Below are 24,115 nucleotides of genomic sequence, written 5' to 3'. Positions count from 1 at the left end.
AATTTAAAAAAAAAAAACTTAGATCAAACTTCTAATTTAAAAGATAATTTTCGTTCTTTAAATAAAACATAATACAAAATATTATTGTAAATTTTTACAATAAGATTTTAAAAAGCAAAAATGGTCAATACTCCCATTACTCAATTTGATTCTTATTTCATGAATGAAAAGTCCTGCTACCGAGAATGTTCTTTCTGATTCAATTGATGTGAGTGGAATCGTGTTTAATGTATTTAAGAGAAAACAGATGTTATGTGTTTTTTCACCCATAGCCTGGAAGATTTCTATTTCATTTTTGAGATTGTAGTACTTCTTTTGCTCTCTAGTATTCTTGATTTGTCTGCCTCAGCTGCTTTAATAGCGGCATCAAGCTTATAGCCCAATAATTCGGCAATTCGTTTGGCTTTAATAATTACGTTTATGAAGAAAAACTTCATACTTGCAGACTTTGTACTCATTTGTAGCCTTGCCCAATTTGCACAATCTGGCATTATGCAGTTATTGAAGCTACTGGGCATGGTTAATAATTAAGACAGCATAAGCACAATTATTCCAGATATTACAGGTTCTGACAAGTAAAGAATTTTCAGAGTCCTGTCACAAATAGGCTACATATTGATTATTGACAATCTGACATGCCATAACGAAGAAAAATTTAAAAAAAACTAATAAGTAGATTTAAAATTAATAAATACAAATGTATTCTGACAGTTTATGAGTTAATTATACTTTCTATTGGCAAAATTTCCACAACCTTAACATAAAATAAGAAAAAAGTGAATTTTTAAGAAATTTGTGGGATTTCCTGGGATGAGAAGAATTTTCCGGAATATTTCCTGGGTTAAAAAAAAAAACAACCGGGATCTCGCTCGAGAAACCCTAATGGGAATATTCAAAGCTCAAGTATTTTCAAAACTTTATTTTAAACTGTACGTATCGAAAGCACATACACAGTTCTCTTTCATTATTTTGAAGTATAAACATTTATGAAAAAATAATAGAAAAGAGAAGAGAACGTATCTCTTCACTTTTATATTAGTACTGGCCTTTAGTGAAACATATACAATAAGAAATCTAATAAGATTACTACTTGTTATATTCTTTATTTTCTGTATATAGTAAAAACTATCAACTATTAAATACGTAAAATTAAAATAAATATTATATTTCGATAACTAATTTATTTCTGTATTTCAATCTTTTACTTTATGATCATCATCTGTAATATGTAATTCAAAAATTACAAAAATGTATATATTTTGTTATATTCATAACTTAATGATTTTATATGAATGCAAATATACTGATTTTTCCAAATATATACAAAAACATTCATCTATATAAAATCTACAAATTATGAATTCACAGATTTCATGTATTCAATTCATTCCATTTAGTTTATTTCTTTTTCAAATTAAAAAAATTAAATTCGGTACAAAAATTACATATGCTAGATTATTTTATTTTAACCTAGAAAAAACAAATAGCAATTACATAAATTAGACAAAGGTAGATGTATTAATGCTACTACCTTGCAATAATGGAGATTTCACAAGTACTAAAACTTCTGGAAGAATTGCATCAGTAACATTTAGAAGTGCTTCTTGTTGAACTTTAGATATAGATGTAAGTAAACTCAATGTTAACTAAAATATAAATCAATAAAATAAGAATTTTATTATAAAATGTTAAAAATCAAGTATTTGAAAATAAACTAAACATGTAGATTACATGTTTAGTGTTACATGTTAGATTACATGTTTAAAGTAAGAATTGCAATATACAACAAAGTCAGTCTAAAATAGAACACAATAATACAAGCCAGAGTTTTTCATAATGGTAGGCATCCATTTTATAATTGATTATGTTTTCATTAATGCAGAAAAAAGAGAAAACTGATAAAACACTACAACTGTTGTTTAGAACTGCTTCAATGTAAGTGCCATATGTTTCAAAAACATATTGAAATACTAATATATATATATATATATATAATAGTACTCACAGAACTGCCCTATTCCTCCTGAGGGTATATCACATATTAGTCAGCATTTTATTAGACTAATTTAACAATAGTCAAGAAATTAGAACATTCAATTTTTATTTAAAAATTAACTCATGCTAATTTTTAAATAAAAAAAATAGATGTTCTAAAATCTAAGTAACAAACTATGTATAAGAATAATTGTTCTTAGAACTTAATATTTTTTACTCTTTATATCATTATTATATTCCTTAATTTTGGCTAGTTCTAAGAATTTTACTAGGAAGCTGTGGTTGCTTCTTTTGTCTAGCTAATATCAAGACAGCAGAAGTGTTTCATCCTACAATAATTTACCATGCTCTTTTAATAAATTTTTATTTAAAAAAATAAGAATACATTGAATTAATTCAATTTCTAGTAACTACTGTTTAAATTCTTAGTACATGTGACATTCCTCCAAAACAACGTATTTTTAAACATTTGTTACTTCGGGGGAACAAGTCTTATTACTGAGAAGTCCACTATAACTGCAAGTTTTAGCATAAATTATGATTTAAAATTTAGCTGCTGTTACTATGGTTAAATTGTTTCACTCAGATTAAATTATGCAATTGGTATCTAAAAAGTCTTCCATTTCCATATTAGACAAATTTCTGGTTTATCATTATTATTTCCATAGCAAAATAATTTATTCTGAGATTATTTTCCATTTGACAGGTTTCTGCTTTACAGAGGATCTATTTTAGATAGATTTTGCTGAATCAATATTTAACTTTAATTTTTATTATTAATATATAAATATTAAATTATTTAAACAACAACATTTTTTATATTAAAAAATATCTTATGTAAAATTTGTTTTCTAAATGATGTTGATAAATTAATATATATCATAGTTCCTCAATCATACTCTGTGGAATAAAGATGATGATAAAAATAAACCACATGTTGGAAAGCTTAAGAAACATGTTGAAGTACTGTACTATACAGGATAATGTAGTTTAGCATTAATTATGATTTAAAATTTAGCTGCTGTTACTATGGAATAAAGATACATTTTTTTCTCTTGTACATATAATGAAACTTAGTACACTTACATAGTAAGTGTACTAAGTTTCATTATATGTACAGTACAAGAGAAAAAAATGCAATAAATTACAATTATATTATATTTAAATATAAGACAAAGCAACCTATGATCATATGATCTAATTTTATTACATTTGAGAAATATAAGATCATAAAACAGAATAATAATTTTTGACATCATATTATTAAGTGCGGGACAACTTTTTAAATAAAATCCGATCTTACCAATTGTCAAGACAATGGTTTATACATATTTAATGGTAACATATTAAACAAATCATTCACACAGTCAAGACACTTGAATTAGTAAATTCAACAATAGTACATATTAAGATAGAAAAATTCATTTCTGGCATTATATTAATCTATGGCAGGGATGGCAAATCTGTGGCATGCAATGTATCATACTATTTTGATTTATCCTCTGTCTTCAATTATCCTTTTGATTTATCACCCAATCATTCTTTTTTCAAACAGCTTTTTTACATTTATTCTACTTAAAGCACATTCGTTTAGTTTATTTAAATATTGTTATTTGAAGTCTAAAACTTTGGCATGCATAAACATCTTTAAAGTTAGGCATGCTTACTATATGGTATGCACTCCAAACGGTTCAAAACTCCTGGTCTATTGCAATGGCAAGCAAAAGGTAGAAGATGCAGATAAATCAAAACAAGGTTAAAATATATTTTAAATTATCTAAAATGAAAAAACAACAACAGATGGTTCAAACAATCGAAGTTTGAAAAATCTATGTATTTTTTAGTAATACCTTTGTTAGTTCATGACATTTAATATCATTGTTATTTTTTTAAATATTTTATAATATAAGATTAGTTAATTCAGAGTTTAAATTTACCTGTGAAATATGTAAATCACTTTCACAAATTAATGGAGGTAATTCTGTCATAACTGCTGAAATCATATCTTTAGTCAATGAACTACTATAATTTTTTACAAGAGTATCTAGTAACGTAAGTGTACTAAGTTTCAGTGCTCTTTGGTTTTTGCGAAGGAAAGATGCTAAAACTGGCATAGATTCTGAAAGGATTGGTCCCAAATCAATAATTAAGGGAGATCCAGCAATTTTTGTTAAAGCTTTCACTGTAGTTAATCTTGTAATTTCATTCTTTAATCTATCTAAAAAGATAGGTAGGCATGTTTGTAGTTCAGGTTGCAAGACATCTCCAAGATTGCATATTATTTGACCCCTATAAATAAAAACATTTCATAAAAACATATTGCAAATTAAAGTATATCATTAAATATTTCTTACAATACTTAATTTGTTTTCATAAAATTGTTTATAATAGTTAAAACTCAAAAATTCATTTTCAAAGAAAACTAATCATTATTTTTTTATTTGCTTTCTAACTTTTTTTTATTACTACTTAATCTACTTGATTAAACAGTTATAAACTGTTTTAAAAATCTATAGATGATACATAAAACATTTCAATGACATACCATTTCATTCTATAGTTGTCCAATATTGAATTTTCATAAGTGACAGAATATATAGTAGAATCAACTTATATAAATATTCCATAATGTATAAAATACATTTGTAGAATCTTGCTTATTTCAATCAAAGTTTCAGTTATAATTATCTCCAGATAAATAGTCCTATTTTTAAGCTATCTTTTCATGCTATCAGCTTCAGAGATTTAAATGTAATACCGCATAACAGCATTATAAATATGAGTGTTTTATTAATGAAATGCAGGGGGGGAAAAATCAGACAAATAATGTAAATGAATTACTACTAATTAATAAATCTTCAATGTATACTTTTTAACTGACATTAAAATGACAAGTCCAAACAGTCAACAAAATCAGAATTTCCATTAATTGTAGTCTTATTTACTTACCCTAATTAATATCAGTATAAGTGATCACAATAAGCAGATATATCGTATTTAATTTTTTTGCTAATATACTAGATGTCTCTTTCCATTAGACTAAGTTTTTGTACTTATTCATATAAAATATTTCACATAAATAACAAGTTCATGAAGCCATAAAGAAAAATGTCAAAGTTAATAAATTTTATAATATATATAAAATTTATTAACTGACATTTTTCTTTGTAAGTGAATATTAAAATTTCTCATAGTTTACATTTTAATTATTGGTAAATTTATTCTGAGTTAAACTTCTCTAAATATTTTTTGCTTTGCTTTGAAGTGAAATAATTAAAAAAGTATTAACCTTAAAAGGAAATCATATAAAGGTTCTAACTGAATAACAGTTAAATATGAGTTGATGACACACATGATCTCTTATGTTCCAATTGAGGTAGAAATGTGCCATTTTACACAATGAAAGTACTGTATCTAAAGAGTTTATTTATGCAAGAAAAAAAAAAACAAAATTAGTTTTTTTTTTTCCCACTATCAAAGCAAATAAGTGACATGTTTTTCTTTATACAGAAAACGTTTCGAATAAATAAATATTTATCTTAGATTTGAAAAATTTTAACTGCATACATTATTCCTAATATAGATAAACAATAGTGAAAAGTTCATATCATGTCACTATCCATACTTTATTGTAATCCTGTAATCTTCATTTAAAATCTGTTCAGAAATAATTTTATAATACTGTTTTCAAAATAAGAACAAACACACATTCTACTGCTGAAAACTTAAATTTTAACTGTATTGAAGAAATAAAACAACCAAAATTACTTTATAATTGACAACTGTTTATAAACAAAATAATAAAGAAAATATTTCAAATTATATTGTGATTAATAATTTTTTAAATAATTAAATATTTAAAATAGTGTATATATGACAAATTTTTTCATGTAGATTCAGTATTAATCTTTAATTTATTGTTAAATTTATAATCAAAGTCAAAAATACACACAGTAGAATCTGCTTATTGAAATCACTTTGGAACTTGATGATGATAACCAAATGATATTATGCAAGTTACAGTTAGTAAAATTTCTAATTTAATTGAATTATATTAAAAAGACATGATAAAACAATTAAAAATTGCTTAACTTAAACATTTTTTAATTATAATCACCAATTAGTAGTAATTCATTCAGTGTTGTCTACTTCATTGGTTTCTTGCAATATCATTTTTAACAGTTAGCTTATAAATAAAATAAAGTAAAAAATAGCAGCAGTTTAATGTGTAAAATAATGATTAAAACAATTACCTAAAAAACCAGAAAGTTACGATTTGAGGATTAAAACAATGTTTAACATTAAAAGTACAGGATAAGAATAACAACATTATTAAGCATAAGTTGTGACTGATAGCATAAATTAATTGAACAGCCTCAGTCAAATTTTTAAGATACTGATGATAACAACTACAACTGAAATTCAATTTCAACAAGTGAAGTTTCATATTTGATTTTTTTTTTTTTTTGACAAAATATGATCAATTACCTTATAGAAAATTAACACTAGATTTTAATCTGAAGAAAAACTAAAATTAGGTTCCACATGTATAGTATTGTAATGCCAATTACTATCAGAAGTTATTTTGAAAAAACTATATATTAAACCATATTGGTACGATTTAATATCTTATACTATTATAACACTAATAGTTATCGTACCAATATCCAATGGTTTGTATTTCATTAATTTGAGAAAATATTTAAGTATAAAAATTTGTTCCTTTTAAATAAAAAATCATAATATGCTAATTATTATTACAACTTTTATTTGTTTATTATTATTATTTTTAATACTAAATTAACTTACATGCATGAAATTGCTCGTTCTTTCACTTCTTGATCAATATCAGCAGCTTTTAATCTGACTAAAGTACACTGATATATTTCATTCACAAATGGAGTGAAATCAAATGATGTTGGATGATCTGGAAAAAAGTAGAAAAATATCTGTAAATTGATTTTTAAAAAATGATATCTATTTAATTAACTTAAAAAAATTTTATTTTTATTTTTTACATTATGAATAATAATTATGTTAAAAAAGGAAGCATCAAATTATAATTATTAATGAATCTTTATTAAAATAAATATTCAATAGCAAAAGTTGCTCTATGTTAGAAATATAAAAAAACAATAAAAATTTTTTCTATTCTCTTTCATAAACTGATAAAATTTAGTTAAATCTTTATCTTCTATAATAGATGACTTCTTTAACTGCTGTATACCTCCAAATAAACAAATTACCTTAATTATATAATTTTCTTTTGTAGGAACTATGATAACCTGATAACAAACATAGTTTTTTAATAAAGTTTTTGTTGCTTTTTTAAAAATGTTTTTACTGTTAGAAAGATATAAAATATGTGAATATACTTTTGCATATTTATTAATTATCATCAATTTATTTACTAACATCTCATATCTACTTATAGCCATTTAATTCATAATATATAAAAATGAAAATGCTTTTTGCTAATTTTGATATTCACAGTGCATAAATCAAACATCATACATATAAAAACATCTAGAATATCATACATAATGCATCAATGAATTAATATAATGACAAGCGAACAAAACAGAAAAGTGTGAATACTGCTGCAAGGATTTCGATAGTATCATAAATCCGACTTAATGACAAAGTCAGCTGTGCTTGTTAATGCCCTATTACACATCACAAAAAACTTAAATCTTTAACCGTTACTTACTAAGGACTCAAGAGGTAATATTTGAAAATAAAATTAAAAGTTTCATGGACAGCCCTTATTTTAGACAATCAAAATTTGATTATTTTCATAATTGCATGAAGAGAACTATAAGAGAATACAGTCTTTAAAGATGAGTCTTAAAAATTCATTAGATTTGTTTCTAAGCACTCAAAATCTGAGATGACTTGGATGCACAATAGATTGGATTTATGCTTGAAGTAAATTTTTTCACTGCATAAGCAGTTCAAATTCTGAAGGAAATTTTTGTCTAATTTAGTGTTCAAACTCTAAAGTGTTTGAAGTAGGCGGTACCACCATATATGATCTTCCATTCTGGACTGTGTCATGTAATCTTTTTAAATTAAAAAATGATTAAAAATTGCAGCCTGACATTGAGATTTAATTTTTGTATTTATTACAGCACATATGGAAAAGCATGATTAATGAGTCAAATGCATCACTGTGCCTATGGACAGGGAAGCATTTGATGCATAAAAAATAGCATAGTTAGAAATGCATCCTGAAGCGATTTTTTTCAATACAAGAAAAGAAAAAAAATGTAAAACAAAGTAAAGTATTTTTTCAACAAAAAACTAAAATAATTTTTATGCAAAAACTTTATTTAATATTAATTTCACTGTTTTGTATTTTTTACTTTAAATTCAAAGTTTCATATGTATGATAGAAAGGACTAGTGCTTCTTTTTAATATTAATTATTAGACATTCTTTTTCATTATTTCTTATTATTTGTATATATTAAATTATGTATTATGCGTTCTATGCTTCAATCTTTTTACTATTGTACTTGAATTAAAATTACTATTTTTACTTTATTTGAAGTATTTATCTTTTTATTCTTTCTTACCAAGTGTGATTGATTAAAAAATAAAAATTATCCGAAATTGCCCTAACCTATTATTTCAGATAATCAACATTCTACTGTAATAATTTTGATACTGATCACAAATACTTTGTTAATTTTGATCAATATCAAAATTATTGTTATATCAATTCATTATTAATCTTTTTATAAATATAACAAACAAATGTAAGTTTTTAACCAGAAAAACAAAATTAATAAAAATAATGGAAGGGAGGTGTAAAAGTAGGTATACAGTTGAGAATCTGAGAAATACAAATGTTTGATGTTCATTATTATTATTATCATCTTTTATTAGTTTGCATTCCTTATTTGTGATTTAATTTGTACATAAAAATAAATGTTTTTCTTTTTATTTTCTTCCTGTATGTTTTTTCCCATAATTACAACTGTATACCTACTTTACACCCCCCCGTATATATATACATATATCACTAATTTGACAACAATCAAATAAAAATATTTATTATAAAATAGCCAACAATTAAAACTGATTACATTGTAAGGACCTTACTAATGAAAGTTTCTTGTTTTTTTTTTTTTTTTTTTTGTGACAACTTTCATCTGAAAATTTGTGAAAAAGCAATGAGAAATTTCACACATTGTCATACAGGAAATTAGCACATTTGTCAATGTGTTTTTGTATATTTCAGAATTACTTCAAATATGCTTTCATATCTCTATGGGTAGAAAGCATCAGTGTAATGGACCAAGATGTCTGTAATGTACAGTATTTATCCTATCTTCTTCCCCTACTTAATATACAGGTACACCTTGGGTTATATCGTTTCAAGTTAAGTTGTTCTCAATTATACATAGTTTGTCAAAATATATATGTGGTGCTTGTCCCCCATGCTGGCGACATGGTTGAGCTGAATGTCGCGCACATCCATTCTGGTGCATGCGAGAAAAAGACGACAACGATTAGAGTTTGAAATACGAAAATATCTGTGACTGTATTGTCTTATTTAGTGGTTTTTATTGGTAAATTTAATGTAAATTAGTTCATTTTCTACTATGCAGAATAATTTTAATAACTGTATTTGTTATTTAACCTTATAAAAGTATTTTATTTTATAATGTCTTAGAGCAAACCACATTAACAAATAAAGAGTCCGCAATGTAAGGTAAACATTGCCAAATTGTAAACATGTACATTTACAAGTATGTACATACTGTTCCAATATCCGTAAATTTAGATAAATTTTAGTTTTTAATATAGTACAGAAAAAAGTAATTTGTTTGTAAGCTTAAAATAGATTCTTATTAACCATATATTATTAAAAATGCATTAATAAATAAAATACAGAACTGGAAATGGTTATTTGTGGTTTAGCCTAGTGACAAGTAAATTTGACTTAAGTGGCCTCTCCTGGAACCAATTACCAACGTAAGGTGAGGTATACCTGTATTATGTTCCTATCGAATGCTACTTTTATCAAACTGACTTGATCAGGATAATATGGTGAACCATGATGATATAGTCACTTCCACCATTTGAGTCCCAGATACCAAACAGTACCAAAAATTCAATATCCTTAAAAAAGGATTTTTGCTGTCTTTTCTGAGTAATAGAGACCTTAATTCAGTTTCTTAAATGAGAAGACTCATTTTAAATAAAAAAACGGCATTGCCGAATAATATGAAGTAGCATCATCTGGTTAATCCCACTCTGAATATTATATTAATAAAATTGATAACATTACTATTAATATTAATAACAACAACGTAACTATAACAAATAATCATAAATAATAAATATTATAATGAGTTATGAAGTACTGCCATCTGTTGAGAAAGACAGACAACAAATGAAGCTACAAACAGACTATGATGGTTATGTGAGATATACTCGGTGAACACCGGTGGCTGTGTACTATGCCGGACCAAAGTCAAGGCATAGTAACCAAAACAGAAATTAAAGAAGTGTATCAGTGTGTGTGTCTGTATTCAGGAATTTTCTCACAATATGACATGTATTCAATATAGTGGCCTTCTGTAGTCTGATGTATGTGTTTCTATTCAATTCTAATGTGCCCAGGCTTTTGTGTAGTGTGTGTGGTATGACACCTGTAGAGGAGAGAACTACAGGTACAATAAGCACCCCATCCATCCTCCACAGATGCCTTATTTCCTGGGCGAGTTCTGTGTACTTGCTAATTTTTTCAGTGCATGCGTTTTGTATATTGTGAGTGTTTGGAATGGATATGTCTATAATGTATGTGATTTTATTGTGTTTGTCAATGAGTGTGATGTCTGGTCTGTTCTGGTAAATTGTTTTATCTGTGATTATGGCTCTGTCGTAGTACATTTTGTGCGTGTCGTTTTCCAATATTGTCTGTGGAATGTATTTGTAGTATGGTTCGTGGATGTCTGCTAATTTGTGTTTCTTTGCAAGCTCTTGGTGTATTATATTTGCTACTTGGTTATGTCTGTGTAAATAATCTGTCTGTGCCAAGAGCTTGCAACCAGAGGTGATGTGTTGTATAGTTTCTGGCATGATGTGACATTTTCTGCATGTGTCATTTGTGAGTGTTGCATCTTTGAGTATGTGTTTTCTGTAGTTTTTAGTATTTATGACCTGATCCTGTATGGCAATCATGAATCCTTCCGTCTCCCCAAAGAGGCATCCCCGAGCTAACCAGCTGTTTGACGCAGTTTTGTCAACAAAATCCTGGGCCAGATCGTAAGGATGCCTGCCATGGAGTGCCTTTCGAGCCCACGATTGCTTAATGGTGTCTATGCTTTTTATATGTTGTGTTGTGTCCATATGATGTGAGTGTAAGTTTAATGGTGTGTTATTCGAGTCTGCTAGAGTTACTGCTTTATGTAATTGTGATGTTTCTTGTTTTTTGTAGAAAAAAACTCGCAGTGACTGTATTTGTTTGTAGTGAAGGTTAACTATGTCAATCAGGCCACGTCCGCCATCTTTACGTGGAAGAATTAATCTTTCTGTGGCGGATTTAGGATGATGTTGTTTATGCTTAGTAAGTGTTGTTCTTGTTTTCCTTTGGAGTTGCTCGAGATCTGTGTGAGTCCAATGTATAACTCCAAAAGAATATGTGAGTACTGGAATGACATATGTGTTTATTGCTTTGACTGTATGTTTTGCATTTAACTGTGTTCTGAGAATAGCATTTAACCTACTTTAGTATTCTTTAATTAATCTTTGCTTTATTTGTGTATGTTCTGTTAGTTTGGCCTGTTGGAATCCTAAATACTTGTAGAACTCGCCCTCTTCCATGGATTCAATAATGTCTCCATTTCCAAGTGCAAAATCTTCTTTCTTCAGGATTCCTTTTTCTATGTGAACTGTTTTGCATTTATCTAGGCCAAATTCCATTTGTATGTCCTTGGTGTATGAATGTGTGATTTGTAGGAGTTGATGAAGTTGTTTTTGTGTGGATGCATAAAGTTTTATGTCATCCATGTACATGAGATGTGACAGTGTAAACTGTGTTGTTTTTTCATGTCTGATATTGTAACCATATTGCGTGTTGTTTAACATGTTGGATAATGGGTTCAAGGCTAGGCAGAACCAGAGAGGACTCAAGAAATCTCCTTGAAAAATTCCTCGCCTAATAAAAATTTGGTTTGTTTGTATGGAAGTGTTATGAACCCTGAGATGTAGTGTTGTTCTCCAGTGCTGCATGGTGTTTTGAAAGAATGTAATGAGTGATGGATGTATTTTGTACATGTGTAGAATATGTAGCAGCCAACTGTGTGGAACACTGTCGAATGCTTTTCTGTAGTCTATATATGCCATGTGTATGTTTCTGTGTTGTTTGTGTGCTTGCTGTAGAATGACTGAACCTATGAGTAACTGTTCTTTGCAACCCCTGTGATTTCTATGGCAACCTTTTTGTTGTTCCGTGAGAATGTCGTGTTTTTCAATATGTTTGTATATTTTGTTTGCGATACAGGATGTAAATAATTTGTAAAGTGCTGAAAGACATGTAATTGGTCTGTATTGTGTGGGGTATGTGGTATTGTTGTTTTTAGGTTTCATGTAGGTGATGCCCTGAGTAAGAAAATTTGGCATGTCTTGTGGATTGATGATGATGTGTGTTAGGTGGTTAGCTAGTTCCTGGTGCAGTGATGTAAACTTTTTGTACCAGAAATTGTGAATGTTGTCTACACCAGGTGTCTTCCAGTTGTGTGTTCTGTTAACAGTGTATTAGAAATCATGTATGTTTATTTCAGCACAGCGCATAGTTGGTATGTTGTGCAAGTTTCTGTTCTTCTCCTCGATCCAGCCTGCATCAGCATTGTGCGTGACAGCACTGGACCAAAGAGAAGACCAATAAGTTGTGAGTTCTTCTTCTGTTGGTGTGCCACTGTGCTGTATATCAGTGTTTGCTTTGTTATTAATTTGTCTGTAAAAGAGTTTTTCATTGTTTGTAAATAATTTATTTGTTGTTTTCGTAGTGTACAAGTTTTGTATCGTTTGAGTCTAAGTGCTTTGGCAGCAAGTTTTTGTTTTAGTGTATCAATGTATTCTGTAATGCGTGTGTTGTGATGTTCGTGTTTTGTGTGTGTTTTTATTTTCTTGAAAATGTTTTTGAGCCGTTTCCTTAATTTGGGTGTTATGTTGTTTTTAGTGTATTGTGTCAGCCTGCCTAATTGCTGTCTAATGTCATTTATTTGTTTCTATTCTTCTCTGCCAGGCAGGCTTGTGATAGAATTGTGTTTTCTGTGTATTTGTCTGTGATTGAACTTTCAGTCCATGGTGTGTCTCCACTGTGACTGCCCTAGCATAAACTAATGTATGAATGTCTGCGAGTGTAGAAATTGAATGAATGTAGTGTGGTAGTGAGTGTTTACATAATTTAGTGTTTTTCCTACTTCCTTTGACGTGTTGATTTTTGGTATTCGTGGTCGTTGTGTCGGATCTGTACCTGTATATTTAGTGAGTGTTTCCTGAAATATAAGTGACAGCGTATTAACTAAATCCAAGTCTATGTTATCAGTGATGGATGAGGAAGTGTCTGTAGTATCATTAGTGATAATTGTTGTATGTGTGTTATTATCAATGCTTGTTGCTGGATTATCCTGACAGGTTACATGATCTTCATTAATGTTAGATGTTTCTGTCTGTTGATGTATTTGATCAGCAACCTGTTGTTTGATAAGTTCAAGTGTTGTTTGTGGAATAAGGTTGTTGTGTATAATTGTTCTTTTTTGATCAACAACCCTTTGTTCAGTGACAGCGAGATGAGGATACTGTTGTGTGAATCTATGGTGTAGTTGTTGTCTGTATGCTGTCATGTTTGTTTCGAGTTTTGTGATCGTGTAGTAAGTACGGATGATAAACTCATTCATTTCTACTGTCCATTTCATCCGTTGGCGTGGTTTTCCAGCCTTTGTGGTCTGCGGATGCATTGCCACAGAAACACCAAGGCTGGGTTGGTTCCTCACATCTGTTGAGAGCATTGCAGTAGCCATGCTGCTTTCGCCACCAGTAACCAAGGGAGACTGTGGCCTATTTTTCGAACGTGAGCCTCTGCCTAACCCACGAACGCGGACCTTGTTAACCCGGGCGACGTCCGAGCCGGTATCACATTTAGATCTAGTTATTACCATAATAAATATCTCCACAGAATGTGGGTGTGGTCACTCTTAGCTTCATTTCTCCCCATAGACCTTACTGGCATGGGTGTCCCTACCAGGAGCTTGTGCTCCAGCCTGCATTGCCCTATGGATCAGTAAAATTACTGGGCTCTCCCACCACGACCAGGTGGTGACCACGGGAGAGGATGGTTATTATTATTATTATTACTACTAGATATTTTCTCAAATAATATCAATTGAAATCATGACATCTCCAATAATTCCAGGGATGCAGATGCTATAATTTTCTTTCGTTAGGTTGGCAACATTACTGTGAAATGATATCTAGTAACAAAATCAGACTGTTGTTCACAAAAATGATTTGCACAATGGACAAGTTTCTGAAACAGAAATCAGACACTAAAATTGTTCCTGGTAGCAGTGATAACCAGAATATCACCAACTTTCCTGCTTCTGAAAGTGTTTCTGGCTCAGTAGAAAGTAAAAGTGCCAATGACCAGAAAAGGTTAAAAACAGAATTGTCACAGATTGTTTCACTGTCTGCTTCATTGATAAGTAAGTGGCAACAACAATACCAAATGGGTGCAGGCTCATTTCAACAAATACAGCAGTCATTAAAACAAATGCAACTGGTGAGTAAAAGCTGGGAAAAAACTCGCTGACAGATCCTGACAGTAAGTATTTAATTTAAACTAGAGATATGGTCACTTTGTACTAAGCACAGTGTATTCTTTGTACATTATGCATATACATATGTCTATTAAATAATACTGTATTTGTACGTGGGTCGTTCAATAAGTCCTTAGAAAATCAACAGATGGCGCTTGTAGCATCAAAATTGGTGCGTTTTTAGTAAGCATCATGGCTCACTAGACAGTTGTGAAAATCTCAGTCATATTCATCGCATGGTTTAATTTTTATTGTCGATTGAAGCAAGACACTTTTGTTTGTTTAGAAAAATGGAAAAAAGTGAGTTTCGAGTGGTGATCAAACACTTATATTTAAAAGGCTTAACACCGAAAGAGATCAAAGCTGAGTTGGATGAAGTTCATGGCACATCTGCTCCTGTGTTTGCAACTGTTTACAATTGGGTAAATGAGTTCAAACGTGGCCGTACATCCAGAAAAGATGAACATCGTTCGGGATGTCCAGTGGAAGTGACTACTCCCAAAATGATTGACAAAATCCACGATATGGTTGAATGATCGACAAATCAAAGTGCGTGAAATAGTTGAGGCCACAGGCTTATCACAAGGTACAGTGTTTTCAATTTCGCATGAAAAATTGGGTGTGAAAAAAATCTCAGCAAGATGGGTGCCGCGTTTGCTCTCAGTGGAGGATAAACGTAATCGTGTGGTTGACTCTAAGGCTATTTTGGCACTTTTTCGTCGCAATCCTGAAGAGTTTCTGCGTCGATACATAACTGTGGACGAAACATGGATACACTACTATACCCCAGAGACAAAAGAACAGTCAAAACAGTGGGTTTTTGAAGGCGAAAGGGCTCTGAAGAAGGCAAAGACAGCAAAATCAGCTGGGAAGGTGATGGCCACGATTTTTTGGGATGCATGCGGAATCACCTATACTGATTATTTGGAAAAAGGAAAAACAATAACTGGAGAATATTATGCATTATTATTGCACCAGTTGAGCAAAGAAATCAAGGAAAAACATCCTCATTTGAAAAAGAAAAAGAGCCTCTTCCATCAAGACAATGTACAGGTGCACACCTATGCAGTTTCGTTGGCCAAAATCACGGAATTAAAGTTTGAATTAGTACAACATCACCGTATTTGGCCCCCAGTGATTTTTTTTTATTTCCAAACTTAAAAAAATGGCTCCGCGGACAACAATTCACGTCAAATGACGAGGTCATCGCCCAAACAGATGCCTATTTTGAGAACCTTCCGAAATCTTACTTTTTTAGATGGCTTAAAAACGTTGGAGAAATGCTTGGAAAAGTGTATAGAGCTTAAAGGAGATTATGTTGAAAAAAAAAAAAATCTACTTAAAATAATTTGTTTTTCTATCTTTTTCTAAGGACTTGTTGAACGACCCTCGCATCATTTCTTTACTTTAATAGATCGCTTGGTTACTAAAATTGATAATCTAAAACAGCACGAAAAAAGCAAGGATCATCTCTTTTTCTATCGTGCAAGTTCAGCACACAGCATGATAGAAAAAAAAGGAATGGCCCAGGGCAGTAACTGTCAGTAATTCTGTTAGACACCTGTCAAGAGATGCATGCAGATACTGCATTTTCAAGCAAAAAAGCATGTGGCTACTAGTAAGTTTTCTGCATTGAAAGAATTGTGCACTGATCTTGGTGTTAGTGACATACAGCACGCTTTGAAGTCATTTTATGAACATTATGAAAGCATAAGAGAAATGAAACAAGCTATTTTTTCAATTATCACTGAATCACCATTGTCATGAGTAAAAGCTTGTAAATGGTACTCTATATGCATTGATGAAAGTACAGATTGCAGTGTAAAGCAGTGTATAATTGTGTAAGTGAGGTATGTTTCAGCTAGAGAAGTCCATACTGATTTTCTCAAACTTCAAGAACTGTTTATCTGTGCTGCTAAAGATATTTATGATGCTTTGCTTGGTACATTGCATGAATATGACCTTCCTTTGGACAAACTAGCAGGCATTGCAACTGATAGTGCAAGTGTCAGAAACAGTGGTGTTACAACTCTGTTGAAAAAGAATGCCCACAAGTTTGCATTGGCCAATTGCCAGGTTTTGGAAATAGTAAAATACCAAGATGTAGGGAACAAAATATTCCAATACTGTTATCAATCACCAAAAAGAATAAGACTGTTGTTCAGCAATATTCAAAACATCTTGAAAACTTTACAATGTTTTGAATATTACTGAAAAAATTTATCAGAGTTTTCCCAACATGCTGGCTAAGCTTAAATAGATGTTTTCAAGTTGTATTAAAGACATGGTCAGCATTAGTATCAGTTCTTCTTAAGGATAAATCAGCAGTTGACCTAGGACTGCTAAAAAGTGCAGGCTGTTACAAGTTTATTGCAATTTCAGACTGACTGACATTCTCAATATGTTATAACAGATTTGCCTGGTGTTTTCAAAAAAAGCACAGAGTTTGAAAGTTTTCAATCTCAAGTAACATGTACAATTGACTACCTGAAATCACTGCAAAATATAGATGACCTCACATTTAAGTTCTTAGACAAAGTTCCTGGAGAGGCATCAACCATAAGAGAGATTGAATCTCAAGGACACATTATAAAGGATAATATTAAAGAGCATTAGGTATTGGAGAAAGTACATCAAACCTCTTTGCATTATCTTGTAACAAACTTGCAACATAAATTTTCTGAATTTGAAAAGCTGCAATTGTTTAGTCTTGATACCCAGAAACATCCCCAGTACAAACTCAAAGTTTTTATGACTTTGGAGATAAAGAAATATTACTGCTTCATACTTTGCTACAGTCATAGCTAAACGTAGAGAAGACTGAGTTGCTTGCAGAATGGGGCATGTTTAAAAGAATACTTATCAGCAGGTGCAATGATCTCTATCTCTCAGGTGTCCACCAATTAATGATCACAAATGACGTAGTTTCTGATTTTCCTCATTTTAGAATATGCCCTTGCAATTCTGGTACATACTGTTGATTTTGAATGTGGTTTAAGTAAAATGAATGTCATTAAAACCACAATACATAATAGATGTAATAAATGTTAGCAATTTGAAGAATATATCAATCAATGATCCACCTCAAAGAGAATTTGATTTCTAAGCTGCCTTTACTGTATGGTACCAGAAAAACAAATGTTTTCAAATATGACCTAACTATGACTATAAATAAATTATGGCATATCTAATTTTGTACTGGCTGATATAAAAATAAAATTACAATTTTTGTTATGTTGAAATCATTTTTTTTTTACATTACTTGTTTTGCTACAGTTTTCAAGACATTAGCAAAAAAACTATAGATTTGAAAAAGCTAACAAGATCCCTAACATTGCATATAAGACTAAATATTACTATTGAGTTATTTTCTCACTAAAAAACAAACACTCCTCAATAACTTGCATATAAAAGTGCTTCAACACTTGCTTTGGGCCAGTTTAGATGAGTGAAATATCTGCAGAAAATCTGAGTTATCTGTAGAAAAGCAGCTGCACTAATTGCTATGATTTATTAATTTAAATGTAATAATTTACATTTAATGGATATTTGTGGCCATGAAACATTGCTGCTTTCCAGCCACAGATTGGTTATGGCCTATTGCATCATACTGAATAATTCACATGAATGGAAAAGACATCTATTTAGAGATGTAAAGAGTGCATAGTCAACATATTCTCCAACTAGCCAGTCTCATGTTAGTATCATCTTTCTGTGGGTATTTTTCAGAGTATGATACAACTCATCAAAATGATATTCTGAAGTAATTAAAAAATTTAGATTCATCCTCTCAAAGCTGATTAAACAATATACAAAAAGTTTCTTGTAATAAACAACTCTTCACTACTTGATGTACACATTACTTTCTATTTTTTTTTTTTTTTTTTTAAATTGAAGTCCAAAAACACTACTACTATAAGGTAATTAGCATCCATGACAAATGCTAACTCAAAACAAATTATTCCATCTTATGTCCTGCAAGGGAAAAAAACACTATGCAGTAGCTGTATGGCCACCATTCCACAAAATTTCCATGTCTGAGCTAGAATCATTTTTGGGAGCTTTAGAGGTTAAAAATATAGCTGTATAATAGGCCCACTCTAGACCTCCCAAAAATATGGGTTTTTACCATTTAATAATTTAAAAAATTAAATCACAGCTACCAATAATTTTCAATTATAGTTTGACCATTAATTAAATGTGTAAGTTTAATAGCACATCATTTAAATTTAACACTTGCATTCCAATTAGTACAAACTAACATTAAATATTTAAAAATAACATGTGCACTCCAATTAGAACATGTTAATGTTAAAATTCATATCAAGGTTCTAAAATTTGTTTTTGTTTTGCCTGAAGAAGACATTCTATACATGTCAAAAGTGCTTGCTTACAAAATATTTTGTATTTATTTTGTTTTAACTCATCAAAATCTCATTAATGCCAACAGACAGTGCTCTTAAACTTTTATCTAGTGTCTGACCTGGGCCTAAGGAAGATCTTATTTTGCAAGAAGGCAAGTGCATGTAAATTTTAATAGAAAACCAGAAAGCAATAAAAACATTATTGAGAAATGTCTGGATTTTTTAATGAGAGAATCACTCTGTAGAAGATGAATAAATAAAAAATGCCCAAACTTATTTAAAAAGTCATGAATTTTGCCTATTTTAAATGATATATTTTTACTGAAAGAGTTAAACTTGAATTAGTAATGAAATTAAAAATTATTTTTGTAGTTTTTCACAGTAAACTCATCCAACTAGTACATTTTTCATTAATGATTTTATTAAATGATAAAACTTTTTTTATTATGATTTCATAATATACATTAATAGGATTCTATTAAATCATTTTAAACTCTAAATTATCACATATCATAATTAAATACTTACCAAGAGGTCGGATTACTTTTACTAATTGCTGAAGTACAAGTAAGGCTTCTGATGTTATTTTATAAAACATATCACCTACTGCATGAATTATAGGCTGAACAAGAACATCAATATGACAATGAAATACTTCTGGATTATGGTATGTCAGAAGGCAATTTAAAAAAGCTAAAGTATCTATTTTCATATTTGAACTGGAATTTTTCTCTCTAGAAAAATAAAGTAAATAAAACGTATATTACATATATGACCACTAAGTTCAAGATATTTTTTAAGGATATCAAGCATATTGCTTTGAATATTTTAAAATCAGAATTATTACTGATTTTATACATTATATTAGTTACCACTTAGTAAATGAATTATTCCATGTTTTCAATAAGTGAAATAAAACTCAAAATTTAGTAGTGATCAATAAGACACAAATGATTTTGATTAAGCAATATATACTAATTGTTATCACATCACAACAATACAAAATAAAAAAATAAATTATAGCTTTTATAACTTTTCAAAAATTAAATTTTCATAATAAATAAAAATTTAAACTTCAAACAAAATCACAAATTATGAAATACAAAACTGCTAATTCTATAAAATTTTATCATTCTGTTCAACTTATCAAAATTTGAGTTTATTATTAAACCAAACTTTATCATAGATATGTATGTATAGGAAAACAGTGTATAAAGAGTTCTGTACTATCCATGGTTTCAGGCAGCCACTAGAATCTTGCAATGATAAAAGTTACTACATACAAATTCTTCCAGTATATCATGCAGACAATGCTAGCATTATTACATAATGCCATTGCATATGCTTTATTACTACTAAAGAGACCAGAAAAAATAAATTTATAAATTATGCTAAACTTTTCTAACATTAAATTAAATTACATAAAAAATCATTCCACAAAAATGATAATAAATTTTTAAGTATAATAAAATTTCATTTATCAAAAATAAATATTTAAATTATTTCATTTATATTTCATTATTAACTTCAAAAACATATGAACACTTAAGAGAAACATTTAGCAATATAATCATTGTTGCAAACATTCAAATAAAAGTAAGTTATTTTGTTTTTTTCCTTATTTAAAATCTCTGAACTTTTCAGTCCCAGACATGACTGCAAATGTTGCAAAAATTACAAAACTGCCCAGGCCAAGCCAGTACATACAGTAAGTCTATATAACAAGCATGTTGTTTTAACATGTTTTAGGAGATTTACAAAACTTCAAACCCTTCCATATTTATCAAAAAAAAAAAAAATTAAAACAGCAGTTGGATATCCAAATATATTTGTTTCTAAATAAAATTTTTTTCAAACAATCTCTAAAAATGAAAACAAACAAATAAATAAAAATTCAAGAGTATTGCAATTATGAAAGCCTTTCTGATACACAAAAATTGGAAAATTGATCACATTTTTCCAGCAATAGATCAACTATATAGTAAACTATATTAACTATGACATGCTTCTTTTTGTAATATATACAATTTCATTTCTTTTTGAACTGTTTGCTTTCTAAATACTCAATATTGTGCATATTTCTCAATTTTCTTCTTCTTCATAATAAAGTTACAAATCTAAGCAAGTTCATTTGAAAAAATTTAATTACTTAAGAATTGTCTAATCCTCAACTAGATTCAAATTGAAAAATATTAATATAATTTTACCTCAGTTCAATAGCATTGTTTACAAATACCAAATACAAGTAGTGTGTTCACTGAACTGCATACATAATATTAAACAACTTTTTTTTCATTGTATTTACAAAAAATAAAATAAATAAAAAATCTGCAATTAAGGTGATGTCTAAATCATAAAATTATTAATAATAGATTGTTTAATAAAATGACAAATTCAGTCAATTAGAGATAAATTAAAATTATTTGGATATAAAACTACTTATCCATATTAAAAATCTACAATTTCAAAAGAAATAAAACATTATAAATTAGAAAATATTTTACTGTTAAAATTGCACAATTGTTACCCTAAAGAATATTGGATTCCAGGAATCAATGCAGGAATATGATCTGATAGAGCACCAGGTAAAACATTAACAAGTTCTGTCAAAACACAAAATGATCCTTGTCTTGTTTTGATACTTTTTTCTTTCAATTGACGATGAAGAGCTTTAACAATAGCAGGCACCTGACTCTGCAGCATGTGTACTGGTCTGAAATTAAAATAATAATTAGTTGAATGTAAAAGAAAATATCACTTCATTAAAATAAAACACAGTCAAACCCTGTTTATCCAGATATCATTCATTCAGATTGGTCTGAATAGTTGTTTCTTTTTAAATTTTTATACATTTTATAGAAAAATTATTATTTTTTTGTAATGTTTGTAAGGCCATTAATACATTATTTACAATTTTAATATGTATATATGTAGCAATTTCATGTACACATACTATTTACAAGTACAGGTACAGTAAAGCAGTACTCTTTTTTCTGTCTTGTCCTGATGTGATAAGCCCTTCTCATTTAGCAGGGTTGTTAAGCTATTAGTTTTAAACAATTAGTTTAGTTAGTTAATTAGGTTATAGTTTAGTTCATTGTCATTAATAATCTTGTATCTTAGCAATAGTTATGATTTAAATACTTTTTTGAATTTGACAGCAGTAAAATTAAAATAAATAAAAACATTTTATTGTAATTAATAATTTTATTTCATCAATCATATTTCAAAACAATAAAACAGTTTTTTCACATTTAAAATTGACTGAACAGTTTTTAACATTAAAAAAGGTGATGATGCCATTAAAATTCATTTGATAAAAATTACCAGGACAAATAAATTTAGTTACAAAATTTAAGAAAAATTTTAATGCATATGCATATACATATTTATATACTGTATATATCTTAAATTAATTAAAACAAATATTTTTCAAATTTTGTTTCATTTGAAAAATAAAAAATTATTATTACTTAATTAGTACAAATAATCCTTTTTGTAAAGATGTACAAAATAAACTTACAAAGAATACAATATTATCAGAAAGAAAATTTAAGTTTTTAAGCTTGATATTTTGTACTTCTTGAATAAGCAGTTTGATTTAATTAATTCATTTTAAGTACACCATCATCAAAAATTAAGATTCTTTTGCTTTTTATAAGCTCCACAATAATAATGATAATAAAATTATATATATTTGACAAATTCTTAGAGAGTATATTAATTATTATTACAAAAAAATTATTTCATATAGATTTTGTCTTAATTTAAGGAATGTCTTTGATATTTTTAATTTAGAATTTTAATTGATTTTTTCTCCCTTGAAGATTATTATATTTTATTTTTCCCACAATGTAATATGAAGAAAGTTATAACGATAGCCATGCAAGATTATTTTCATTTTCAGAACAGTTCTGTACATTAATTTAAAAAATCATTTGTAAAATAAACATTGTAGAATTTAATCTATTATGTGCTGTTTATATTATATATTATTCAATTAAGAATGCATGTAATTTACAATTTTTACAATTACAGTAGAACGTCGATTATCCGACCCCCGATCAACTGTCACATTGGTTAACCGACCGCGTTCTAGTCGGCAAATTCAAATGTCCACTAGTGATGTGGCACTACAACATTTGGCTATGTCTCGGCTACTTTAATATTATTTTTGTTAAATTTTTGCATGTTTTAGCTGGCAACACTGGCTCGACCATAAAAGAGAAGCCAGTATTTAAACCAGGCTTAATTTTCAATTTTTCCTTTATTTCTGTATTTATTTTGTGCAAAATAAAGAAATAATTTAACGATGATTATTATTTTTAAAAAAATTTTGTTAGGCTTAACATCGATGAAAATTCAACGCGAAGTAGGTTAATAGCGATATACTAATATGCTTATTACATGGGATATACTAATACACTATACTAATAATGTATTTTTTCATACTTTTTGGTTATCTGTTTTTTCAGTTATCCGACTAACCTCAGTCCCCAATTGAGTCGGATAATTGATGCTCTACTGTATTTAATTAAAATTAATGATTATAATTACCCTTCTTCATAGTCCATAACACTTGGATCAATCATTCCTGCTGGGATGGATGGACGAGTCTGACGAAGCAAGGCAACGTATGCATGGAATATGTCAACTTTCACATTTTCCTCTCTCTCTATAAAAAATTTTCATATTTCCATTAGTAGCATTCATATGTAATAGCATTAATGCTGTATTATTAATAATAATATTGTAATTATTATTATTATTATTATCATTATAATCATCTTTTGAACACTTTAGTTTCAAGTTATCAAACTATAACTATAGATATCTGAATCCCTTTATTCTGTATTTAATCAAAAATATCAATGATGTCTCTCTGATACATTTTTTAAAATTCAGAACACAATGTAATATTTTAT

At 28.9% G+C, this 24,115-nt stretch overlaps 1 protein-coding gene across 1 annotated transcript in view; it reads right to left on the bottom strand.

Moving 5' to 3' along the window:
* The window catches only part of Cand1 (Cullin-associated and neddylation-dissociated 1), a 90,163-nt gene that overhangs the window by 26,807 nt on the left and 39,241 nt on the right, over positions 1–24,115 (bottom strand). The window contains exons 9-14 of the mRNA XM_067273668.1: positions 23,748–23,865; positions 21,718–21,903; positions 19,719–19,924; positions 6,805–6,922; positions 3,933–4,284; positions 1,532–1,646 (exon numbers count right to left, since the gene is read on the bottom strand). Of these exons, the coding sequence (XP_067129769.1) occupies positions 1,532–1,646; positions 3,933–4,284; positions 6,805–6,922; positions 19,719–19,924; positions 21,718–21,903; positions 23,748–23,865 (1,095 nt within the window). The remainder of the gene's footprint in view (positions 1–1,531; positions 1,647–3,932; positions 4,285–6,804; positions 6,923–19,718; positions 19,925–21,717; positions 21,904–23,747; positions 23,866–24,115) is intronic.

The sequence above is a fragment of the Centruroides vittatus genome, unplaced genomic scaffold (genome assembly GCF_030686945.1).
Source record: "Centruroides vittatus isolate TY-2023 unplaced genomic scaffold, ASM3068694v2 contig_484, whole genome shotgun sequence".
Lineage (NCBI taxonomy): Eukaryota > Metazoa > Arthropoda > Arachnida > Scorpiones > Buthidae > Centruroides > Centruroides vittatus.
This window is presented reverse-complemented; position numbering and strand designations above follow the sequence as displayed.